The sequence below is a fragment of the Gopherus flavomarginatus genome, chromosome 3, assembly GCF_025201925.1.
Source record: "Gopherus flavomarginatus isolate rGopFla2 chromosome 3, rGopFla2.mat.asm, whole genome shotgun sequence".
Lineage (NCBI taxonomy): Eukaryota > Metazoa > Chordata > Testudines > Testudinidae > Gopherus > Gopherus flavomarginatus.
The window spans coordinates 187,765,858-187,778,111 of NC_066619.1; the positions used below are offsets into that span (position 1 = coordinate 187,765,858).

The 12,254-nt window shown below is 39.9% G+C and overlaps 1 protein-coding gene across 6 annotated transcripts in view; it reads right to left on the reverse strand.

Annotated features, from left to right (window-relative positions):
- Positions 1-12,254, reverse strand: part of SCLT1 (sodium channel and clathrin linker 1) — a 98,590-nt gene that overhangs the window by 57,814 nt on the left and 28,522 nt on the right. For all 6 annotated transcript variants that reach the window (XM_050946452.1, XM_050946454.1, XM_050946453.1 and 3 more), the window contains 4 exons: positions 11,151-11,241; positions 10,906-10,997; positions 8,583-8,760; positions 5,697-5,795 (listed from right to left, as the gene is read on the reverse strand). In XM_050946452.1, the coding sequence (XP_050802409.1) occupies positions 5,697-5,795; positions 8,583-8,760; positions 10,906-10,997; positions 11,151-11,241 (460 nt within the window). The remainder of the gene's footprint in view (positions 1-5,696; positions 5,796-8,582; positions 8,761-10,905; positions 10,998-11,150; positions 11,242-12,254) is intronic.

The following is a 12,254-nucleotide window of genomic DNA, read 5'->3' on the forward strand; positions in this document are numbered from 1 at the left end:
AGAAGACGGATCCATGTTAGTGGATCCAATTACGTGACCTTGGTCTCACAGAATATTTATCAGTAGATATTAGTGCTGATGGAACATTGTGATTCAAATGTGAATATGGGACAGATTTTTCCATTTGGGAAAAACACAGACCCCCTCTATTACATGGTATTGGATCCTGGCACTTCAGGAAGCAATGCACTATTAAATAGATGAGTTACTATTTCATAGAAATGTATAATTGGTGCAATATGAGTCAAGAAAGTTAAATCCCAGGCAGACTGTTAGTCTATAAGGTGCCACAAGACTCTTTGTTGCTTTTACAGATCCAGACTAACATGGCTACCCCTCTGATACTTGATGATTACCTGTTCTGTTCATTCCCTCTGGGGCACCTGGCATTGGCCACTGTCAGAAGACAAGATATACTGGGCAAGATGGACCTTTGGTCTGACTCAGTATGGACGTTCTTATGTTTTTAAGACACTCTGACCCACTAGGCCCACTCTTCATTTCTAGATCCAGTCCAAAGAGCAGGTCATGATCTTGCTACACTGAAGGCACATTTGAAGATCCATCCTTTGCACAGGCCCTTGCTAATAACAAAGCTGAAAAATGACTGCCACCACTCATTGTTGAGTCTGTTTGGGATATGGGCTGGATTAAGTGTTTTGAACATTTTGGGCAAAAGATGCAGTTCCTTTTTTTGAATATGGATGGCATTTACATTTCAAAATATGTATATGATAAAATGCACAGGTATTATATATACTCAGAATGTGTATGTATGACCTTGATGGACATATATGAATAAGACAGTTATGAAGTGTAGCTGCTCATGCAGGCCCTGTATAGTCTTTCTGTTATATAATGTATCTTTTTAACAGCTGAAGCCACCAGTTTACTATACGAACTATGCATCTACAAAGCTACCTTGTATTAAACATAAATATTGTAGTTAAAAAGGTGTGAAGTAAACAGATTTTGAAATCATTCCTAAAAGTAGTTGAAGACATTGCTTGTTTTCTTTAAAAAAAAAAAAAAAAAAAAAAAAAAAAAAGGATAGAATCAGTTGTCTTAAATACATATCCAAGATGAATTAAAACAAAACTGAACCCTCAAAATCAATAGATTGAAACGAGGATAGCCAACCTATGGCATGTGTGCCGAAGGTGGTACATGAGCTGATTTTCAGTGGCACTCATACTGCCTCAGTCCTGGCCACCAGTCAGGGGGCTCTGCATTTTAATTTAAATTTTAAATGAAGCTTCTTAAACATTTTAAAAACCTTATTTACTTTATGTACAACAACAGTTTAGTCGTATATTATAGACTTACAGAAAGAGACCATCTAAAAACATTAAAATGTATCACTGGCATGCGAAACCTTAAATTAGAGTGAATAAATGAAAACTCAGCACACCACTTCTGAAAGGTTGCTGACCCCTGGATTGAAATAACAGTAGTATATCACAGAGAACTAGAGCAGTGTTTATAAGCTTCTTCACAAAAAAAGAAAAAAGAGCCAAGGAAGTAGTTTTCCAAATAACTGGCAGGTATGTTTGGGATTCTGGCCCAGCTAATGATTACCACACAAGACAGTTGATAAAACCATCTGAAAAAAAGTTTTCTTACCAGACTGTCAACATTAAATATATATGCAACGAGAGATGGAAAATAGCCAGGGTAAAAATGTCACTGGCTGTTTGGGTTTTATTTTATTTTTTTTTTTAAAACATGCTTATATCCTTGACTGTGCAAGATGGATGTTATTCAAATCTCATTTTTGTAGTCCCCTGCAAAAAAACTACTAAAATTTTATCTTGTTAAAACACACTAGAAAAACTGAATATATTTTCATTCTTGGTTGCTTTTTATACTTAAACCTATTTCATTAAAATCCCTCTATATAATATTTTAATATACACATTTCTAACTCTGGAGAAACAGCACGTGGGCACTAAAAGACAGATTTCTTCACACGATCATATCACAGAACATTTACAGATCATTCTGTGTGTGGTATGAATGAATGAATGGCAAAGCTCAAATTTTAACAGTTACAAGTGCAGTCTCTCCCACACATTCCTTCTTTCTTCCTCTCTATATTCAATAACCGCTTTACCTCATTTACTTTCTTCATTCATTATCTACCAGTCTGCACCACTCTCTGATCAAAATGCTTCTCTCTTTCCCCTCACACATCTTACCTGTCACCAGTAGAATGGGAGGAGAGCCCCCTTCTAAAACAACAGCCTAGCTCCACCACTGCCTCTATGCACCTTATTCAGGTCAAGATTTTTAGTTATCCAAGTAACTGTGCTATAGTTGTTCAGGGCTTACTAATACTTAAAAATGAAAAGAACAGTTACTTACCCTGCAGCAACTGTGGTTCTTTGAAATGCAACAGTCTGCATGGATCCCATCATAAGTGCATGTGCCTCATATAGGCAAGATTTTAATTTTATTTTTAATAGTGTCTGTCAGGGCTGCACATGTGCCCTGTGCTGCCTCATTCTCCCATGCCAGATCATAAAGGACAGTGACTACAACCCTTCCTCAGGTCCCTCTCAACTCGAAACTCTAAGTAGCTGTGGATTCTGAAAAGTGCGGATAGATGGTGGATAGTGGGATTCACACTGACAACTATCTATTAAATAACCACAATTACTGTAGTCAATGTGGATCCCACTGCAGGAAATTGGCAAGCAGTGTCCTCCTTGGATGGTGGGAGTGAGGCGTTTCAGCTACAGTCAGTCAAATAGTCTGCAGTACTGCTTTCCTGAACTTGGCTTCTGACCTGGGGTAAGAACTTAATATTTAAAAGAAGTCACTGGTTACTCCACATTTCAGCTCTCGCACTGAAATATTCCTTACGTAGGCAGATTCTGCCGCTTGTGCCCTGGTGCAGAGTGCTTTGATGTTTTGAAAAAAAAGTTTGCCAGCCATCTGATATCAGGTGGAAATGCACTGTATGATCTGCCTGGAGATTCTAGGATGAGAAGGCTTGGCCTTTTGACAGGCCAAATAGGGCCAAAAAGAAATGGAGAGACAGCTTGAAAAGCTTGGCCCTGTTAAGGTAATAAAACAAAGCTCTGGACAAGCTGAAAGTATGCAGTTTCTTTTCTCATGACATCAAGTGTTCCCTTGGCAACAAAAATGGCTAAAGTAATTGATTAGTTCAGATGAAATTCATTCAAAGACCACCTTACGGATGAACTTGGAATATGATTTCAGCATCACCTCATCTCGATGGAAAGAAGTATAACGTGGTTCAGCCATAAAGGCTTGGAGCTCACTGACTGTGAGTTGAGGTGATGGCCACAAGAAAGATAGTCTTGATGGTAAGGTGAGCAGTGTTGACGTAACCATGGAAAAATCTTTTCTATTCAAGAAGTCTTGCTGATAGAAGGCTTCCTGCTTTGTAGGAGAATCTCCTGAACGCAAAGCAAGCAGTCTCTGACAGTAGTGGCAAGTGCTCGGTTGTGACCTATACCTTTCTTGGGATGCCCTATGCTTGATGCCATGATGAATGGCAATTGTCACAGTGGCAGTCACACACCTGGTCCCTGCATCAGAGGTGCCCATCATGACTTGCAGGGCTGTCTTGGTCAGTAGCTGACCTTGCTTAATTATGTCTTTAAGTTCCTCTGTGCTGTCATGCAGGAGCTTTGTCAGGAAGCATGTCACCTTGTCCCATGTTAGAAGTAATATTTGGCCAGTAAGGTCTGGAAGTAAGCTACTTGCAGTTGCAGTAGGTTAAGGCTAAGACTTTTGGGGTCCTTGTGAGTCCTTACTCTACTTCAACTTTTTTTTTTGTCTCACTGACTCTACTAAGAAGCCTGACTTGGGGAAGCGCAGTAGTATTCAAATCTCACCCCTTCTTGACTCATTTTGCAATGGGTGTTATCATGGCCAGTGTCTGCCTCTGAGCATGGGCAGGGCTGAGCAGTCCCTCATTTATGGGGAGGATGTTCCCGGCTGGACCAGAAGCTGACAAGATTTCAAACGGTTTGTAGGATTCCTCTGATACAGCCATGGTCTTGATATCCAGAGTCTCATTAATCCCCACGAGGAGCTCCTGGAACACTTCAAAGTCATCTGGTCCAGAGAATACTGCTTCATCTGGTAATGAAGATATAAGTCCTTTGACAGTGTAAACAGGGCATTTGGTGCCAATCTGTCCATGGATCCAGCTCTTCCTGGTATGCTGGTGTAGATGGTCTTGGCCACGGATGTTCAGGGAGAGAAGGGCAAATGACAGTATCACCTTTCTTGAGAGGGCTGGTCATCTGCTTCTCAATGCTTGAAATGATAGGCCCCAGTACCCCTAACAGGAACATAGAGGCACACTTTAGGAATATAGCTCGCTTGCTGAATATTGGTTCATGCAGTGCCATTCCTGAAGAGCTGGTGTCAGCTGAGCCCTGAGCCAGTGGTAGGGCAAGCTAGTAGTTATATCTGTGGTGTTGAACAGCCGCCTCACAGAACAGGGTTCCCTACTGGAAGACAGGGAGAACGCATACCTTGGTGATGCTGAGAAGCAGATCTCCTCCTGGGATGATACCAAAAGCGTATGGTGCTCTCAAGTACCAGAGTCTCTACCAATGACAGTAGATGTATGGTCTTGGCTCTCCTCTAGCTCATACTCCATAGTGGGCATCAAATCAGCGGATGAGTCGTTGGAGCCAGGATCAGTTCCAAAGGAGTCTGCTGCACTACAGGTTATTACTTCTCCCCAATCCTTGATAATGTGTGGGGTTTGGTAGATTTATTTTACGGTGTCTGTCATTATAGAACACTGAGATCTGCCTCAAGTATGCTTTTTGTGTTTGAAATGGCCAGACTTTGACATCAGAGGTGCAGGGGCTGGCTCTCAACTTGGCACTGCCTTCTTCAGTGTTGCTTGTCTATTAGGTGGGGTGCTGGCTGAAGCTGGCTTGTCTGCCAGCAGCACTCTGGAACTTGTCTCCTCAGGGTGTAATGAGACCTTCATGGACTGTTCCAGAAGATGGAGCTTTAGCCTCACATCCCATGACTTGAGTCTGCTTATCACTGTCTGTGAGAAAACTTATCAACTGCTCAAGATTCCCTCTGACAGAAGACACAGCTGATGTGCCCATCTTTCAAGGGGATTAGTCCATTGCAGGATGGACAGGGCTTAAAGAATGCAGATTTTGAGTTCATGACGATAATAAGCCCTGTACAGAGAGGTCTATGTAGGAGGGCGAGGAGGGGTGGTCTAGTGGCAGAGTTCTGTTCAGATGGATGGAGAGAGAGTTCACTGTAGTCAACAGAGAAGATATATAGTTCTGAAGATTTTCTTGAACACTTGTAAAAGTTTAGTCTGAGCTAAGAATTAGTGGATTGGACACTCACCGGGTTCTGTCTCACTGCCACAGGCAGTAAGAGGGAACTGAGGAAAAGCTACATCTGCACCACCCCTTATACCCTCACATGGGAGCATGGGATGGCACAGGACACATGTGTGGCCCTGATGGACACTGCAAAACAAAAAATCTGATTTCTCACATATCAGAAGCATGTCCACCTACACTGGGATCCACACTACTACATACTCAATGAAGAACAGACTGATATACTGCTGAAATTATCATGAACTTGCTACATTGTGTTTTAAGAAGTAAATAAAAAGCATGTTTATTCAAACAACACTAATTCAGCTGGGCTGTAAGAGGATAACATACTTCCTTTCTAGTTCTTGCAGCAGCATCTTGTACAAGCTGAGAAATTGCTTCTTTCATATTTTCTATCTCCCCTTCTTTTTGCTTCTCTCCGAGCAGGGCCTAGAGAAAACAATTTGAAATACTATAACCATAATTACCTTTAATAAAAATAGTGTGATCTTTCATTAAAAAAATGACAGTGATGACAATCTTTACTAAACACAAAAAGAAATAATGTCTTGCAAAATGGTATCAGAATACCACTCTTCAATAACACAATTACTTAACTTCTTTGTGAGTTTTTCATTCTACTGGCTATCTGAACTCAAGCATGTCAGAAGGCAATAAACTTGGACATGAGAATGGGCGATTGTCATGTTGCAGCAAATATGCTTTCTGCAAGCCAGTACAATGCAACCAGTTGGTATGTGAGGATGCCCTTTTAGATAAAATGTTAGCACAACACACACTTGAACATTGACCACAAGGGGTTATGAGGAAGAAAAATGGAGGAACTCATACAAAAGAGGTAAGAAGATTCTCAGAAGCTTTTAACTGGGACTAGGAACAATGAGGAATAACCCGTGTTCAGAACACAAGTTTTCTGGCAGCAATTAAGGTCCTGGTGACAATTCCCATACCTAAAATATATCTGTAAAACACAGAATAGATATATACTTTCAAATCTTTATCTCCAGCATTCTTTGCTCAGTTTCCTGACTTTTCTTTTGCTGTTTCCATTTATTTCTAACCTTGTATTTTCACTTCCCCTTTGTATCCTTGTTAAAATTCTTCACACTTTTTTTTTTGGATTTCCTTTCCATAGGCCTCAGCTTTTCCAACTTAATACACTATCTCAATTCCACATTTTTGAGCATGTTAACATGATGGTTGAATGGGTGCCTTGTATCATCATGATGGATGTGTTCCCACAGCTCACAGAGAACAATCTCCTAACAAGCATAAAAGCTCCCTTACCATAGAGTTCAAACAAAGATATTACAAGTACATTTTTGATGCTTCATCCTTTATTTTTTACACTTGCTCACTCCTTAATTTGCAAAATTCAGTAATTTACAAAGCATCTTCCAGTGACTATTGCCAATTAGCTGGATTCTACTATAATTTAATTTTGTTCTTTAACAGGATTATGCGAACCTGTTACCTGTAAGCAAGCAAGATATTTACTTCTGTATCTGTTCAATTAGTGTTTCAGACAAGTAATTTTTACTGAACCATTTTTTTCTGGCATAACACTTTAAATGATATTGCTGGCCCTGATGGACACGACAAATAAAAAAAATAAAATCTGATCTCACACACACCAGGTGTATGTCCACGTACAGTGGGATTCACACTACCACAAACTCAATGCTGAAAAAACTTGGATGAAAAGTGCTGTAGTTGTAGTATTAATACATTGATCTTAACCTTCTTAAACACCTGACTTTTTATATATGCTACTTAAGTGTTCTCTTCAAGGACACATTTCAAATTGAGCAATAGAAGAATACTAGTAGTTTCCCTTTCTTAAATTGTTTTAAAATATATTATTTTTAAACTTTTACTCTTTCCTCCTTGGTTTTCCTAATTTAAGGCTCTAAAGCCTAGATGTAGGAGTCACATTGTGCTTGCCAGGAAGTGGCAGCTGACAGCTCCAAAGACCATCTGTAACCGCTGGAGGGAAATCAACTCCCTGCTCTTCCTCTTTCAGAAAACAGAACCTGGCTAAGAAGGGGATCTGCAGCAGGTAGGATCAGTGGGTAGAATAGGTTCTGTAGCTGCTCTGGCCAGGGAATTGGTGGGCAAAGGAAGGGATACGCTGGCAGTAGATATTTCAGCTGATGGCCCACTAGTGTGTGTGTTTGAGCAGGCAGAGTGAATGGGCAGTGTGGAAGCTCCAAGAGTTCAGGGACTAGAACCTGTTTGATGGGCAGCAGTGGGTGGGAAGCTGTGGAGGAGAAAGGAATAAAAAACTGTCCTTGCACATAATCCATCCCTGACCCTATTCCATTTCTCTCTTTCAGCTAGGGGTCTCCCAGCTGCTCACCCTAGAGCTGGCTATAGCAATAACCCTAGCACTTTTGAGTTTTGTCAGTGTTTGGAACCCCATTCTGGAAAAGAGGCATCCTCCTTCCATTGGACATGAAGTCTCAACTTCCAGGCAGGCAGAATCTAGCCCCTTTATCACAGAGCTGCTAGCAGGAAAGAGAGAGAACACTAAAAATAAAGCACTAACTATTGTATCTCCCCAAAGTAAAAAGAAAACAAAACCAAACCAAACCACCACTTATTCTGCTGCCCACAAGACTCCTCAATTTGAAAAGGGTATTTAGGTTATGAAGAGGGCTAGTCACACTTAACTCTTTTACCTACTTGTACTGATTAGAACAAACACAAAAACTCTTTAAGGTTTAAATAATTTATCCCAACAAATCTGAACTAGCTGGGCTTCATTTGCTGCTGGTTACAATCCACTATATGTGCATGAAAGTAACACCTTGTCTGCAAATGCAGGTCAAACTACTTCTAATTGCCTAAAGGCCTGATTTTTAGAAAACGCTAACCACCTCTCACTCAAAAGCAGTCCCCCTAAAAGTGTTTTCAAGTTGAGCACTCAAAAATTGATGCCTCAGAAATCACTAAGTCACTTTTGGAAAATCCTGGCTAGGTTATTTAAACAGGCTAAAGCTTTGGACAGGTCTACTACACAAAATCAGGCTTTAGAATAGTTACATCACAGTTAGGTCCTTTATACAGTAAAAATAAACCATATTGCCACAAGGTCAGGAGGCAATTGTATTGTAACTGAGTCTCCTTGATATATTTTTGTCTTGTGAACTGGCCCTTAGTAACTTAAAGTATTAAATGATGCGGAAAAAAAATTGTCTTGATGTCTTGTCTTACCTGATTTTTTTGTAGGTTAGCTTCTTCTAAGAGTTGCATGCTGTCTCGGACTTTTACTATAGCATCATATTTTTCCTCTTCTAGATCTGCACACTTTGCCTGTAGCTCTCTGGTTTGTTTTTCAAGAACAGACCTCTCTGTTCTCAACTGTTCAGTGTCTTGTATAGCTACACATAATCTAAAAAGTCAGAACACTCAGATCCTCATTGGCAGAACAGGCATCTTGCTAAAACACTTTCACTCCCGCAAACTAGTTGTTCTCATATATAGAAAGTACAAATTTACTTGTAAAATATTATGTTTAAATTCTCTGGTATTCTCATTTTTTAAATATGTCCTCTTAATCCTCTATCACTATGTCCCAGACAGAAACACAATGAAAGGAGTTAACTTTGAACATTTGGCATATAATTAAAATGAGAAGAGTACTGCTATCCAGAGATACCTATACTGGGTTGCAGGCTTGTGCTTCAACTTGCCATTTTAATATCTTTGGGTTTTTGGTTTTTTTTTTTAATTCTTTTGATACTTATTACCCATCTTAAACCATAATCTTTGCCAAAGCAAGTCAGTTTGTTATACCACTACCAAATGGTTCTAACATCACATATTAAACAAAAGGAACAGGCACACCTTAAACAAATAGTGTTATATAAATGCTCTGCTTATTCCTCTTGGCCTTTTTCAATAGTGTCCCTTTATGAGGAGGCAGGGAGGAGTAACTGGGACAACGCAATAAAAATTTTATGTAATAATGTGTGTGTGTGTGTGCGCATATATACACACACACACACAAAATTTGTACATGTTGCAATACATTTTTACATAAAATATAACCATTTGTCTCCTGCACTCCCTCATGCCAATCAATAATGTCAATCACATTCAAGCAGTAATACTAGCTAGAGCTACTGTAAGATGACCAGGTTTTTCCCAGTGCTGACACAATTCTTTGTGCGTATGCATGCACGCACACACCCAGATGGAATTGCATGAGCATTGAGAAAAAGGGTTTGTAGTTTTATACTAGCTCTAAATAGTCTTATTGCTGTAACATGATTTACATTATTGGTTGGCATGAGGGAAGGCAGGACACAGCCAGCCTTTGATGCATACTCAGGAACGTAGCTGGGTTCAGATCACGCATTAAAGTTGATGGTAATGAGGGACTGTAATCAACATTTTATGATTACACCTAGAGTAGTTTTTGAAGCAGACAAGTTAATTATTTTTGGATATCTACAAGACAAAATATATATGGACACAAAAACACATTAACTATGGCTGGGTGATCACTTCAGGTTCAGTTTCAAACAAATAAAAAGACTATCATGCTTAGTTCAGGCAAAAGTTCTCAAAAGCCACTGTAAAGCACTTCAGCTTGTGCAACACTTCAAGGCAATAACAGCCCCTATTGTTACAAGTAGGCCAGTGCTCTTGTACTGGCTGGTGGCTAGATTCTTTCGCTATGGTGATTCTGCTAGTCACACCCATGAAGCAGGAACAAAAAAGTAAATCTGCTAGAAATGATCACCTTAGAAGAGCTATAAATACTTCAATATGAAACTTCAGTTATCAAGTCATCTGACAAACGTCTGATGGTTAAAACAATTTAGTGCAAAATTTTGGCCTAGAATTAACTTGTTCAGCCAAATTAGCACTTTGTCAATAAAAGGGGAAGGGACAGGGGAGAGAAGAGATATTGTAATGGAAACCCTTCGTCATCCTCAAGTACATTAGTAGGTAATACTATAATTGAAAGCATAATCTCTTTATTAGATATTCAATAAATCATTATCACTGACATTTACCACCAAAAAGAAGTTGGCCTTAGTGTGCCGTTACAGTGTCCTCACTAGTCTCAAGAGTTCCAAACTGATACTTGAAAACAGCTCTTGTCTTAATGTAGAGGAAGGCTGTATGCATCCCAAAGGTGGCCAGTTCAAGGGAACACTTTCAAACTGATGTTTGAGGCTTTAGCAGTGCCACTCCAGCTAATGTAAATAAAATTTCTGAAACTTGGGACCTATGCACAGACTGATAAGTCACTGGCAAAACTAAAAAACATAAGTAAGATCAAGTGATCTGTGGTCTTCTAGTCTTTACTCAGGTGAGAAGAATGAAGCCAGAGGCTACTCTGAGAGGGTAGGGAAATGAAGCAAACAAAATATAAATGAGTAATCTACAATAAATATCATCTGCATAAGAAATGGAGAACTAGATTACTCAAACTTATAGAACTCAGACATTTAGAAAAAAACCTCTGCTTTCATGTCTCTTCTAAAAATATCATCACATTCAATGACATCATTAATCTCTTTACCTTGTCTCCAATTGTTTTATGCTAGACTGCAATTGCTGCAAGCGTTTGTCTGATGCTTCCTCTCTCTCCCGAGCAGATACTACATCTTCTTCCTAGAAATCATAGCAATTACTCAGACATTTATTCTGAACTCTGCTTGAGCACAAAAAATAAAATGCATGATATGGAAACAAACAATTTTAAGTAAACTTAAGTTTCACGTTTGCAACAGGAAAATCACAAAACTTTCAGTTATGCTAGAATACCTTTCTCTCCATTTGGGCTTGAAGGTCCACTAACAATTTGGTCATTTCATCAACTTTAGCAGTTGCAGTTCTCACATCTACTTTGGCTTGCCTGAATATAAAGAACCCATTCAATTAATTACAGTTAGCTGAATGTGAAAAAAAAACAAACAACCATTCAGAACTTAACAAGGCTTTATAAAAACAGCCATGAAGTCTACGATACCAGCAAAAATTCACATATAAACAGCAGCAGCCATTGTCTGTTATGTGGAAGAGATTCTGAGGACACCAAAGAGGAGGTACATACGCCGTTGTACTGCTGAATACAGGTTTGTGGGGGACTCTGTGGCCAAAATTTTCCAAAGTGAGTTAACGATTTTGGGCTCCTCAAATTTTTGAGTACTCAATTTGAGACACATTAAAGGGGGTTGTTTTTCAGAAGGCAGATGCTCAGGAGTTACCTTAAAGGGGGCCTGATTTTCAGTGTTTCAAATTGGGTGTCCCAAATCATTAACCATTTTCAAGAATTTCAGCCTACATGCTTCAGAAGGTAGATAGGTTTGGCTAGGATGGGGTAGGAAGGGGAAGATAAACTGGAGCAGGGCCAGAGGATGGCACTTATGCCGTTTTCCCCTGTGGAAATGAATGAAGCAACTTTGCTATTAGACTGACCTAGGACAGGGGAAAACACACAGATTCCTTCTTCCTTTGCTCCCACCCAGTGTGCTGGGTTACGTTTACACTAGTCACAGAACCTTACACACAAATAAACTACACTGAAAGAACACTAAGGTTGCAAAGTCAAGCATTCTAAAGTAAGGAAATGTCAGAATTACAGTTGCTTGTGTCCCCCTCCCTGCCTCCTTGTCCCAGACTCTTTGCCCAGCCAGTCCCAGATCCCACTCCACCCCTACAACTCTGCTGCTTGTCTGTCTTCCCTTCCTACTCTGTCTCCCAATGTCAGTTTCCTTGACCAACCAGTCTCAGCCTTCTCACACCCTTGGTTCTCAGTCTCTCAAGGCTCCTTGTCCTAACCTACTCCTTTCCCTCTCTCCAGGTCTGGATTTTGTCCCCTGTGCATTTGAATCAGATGGCTTCCTACTGCACATTACCTGGGTGCCA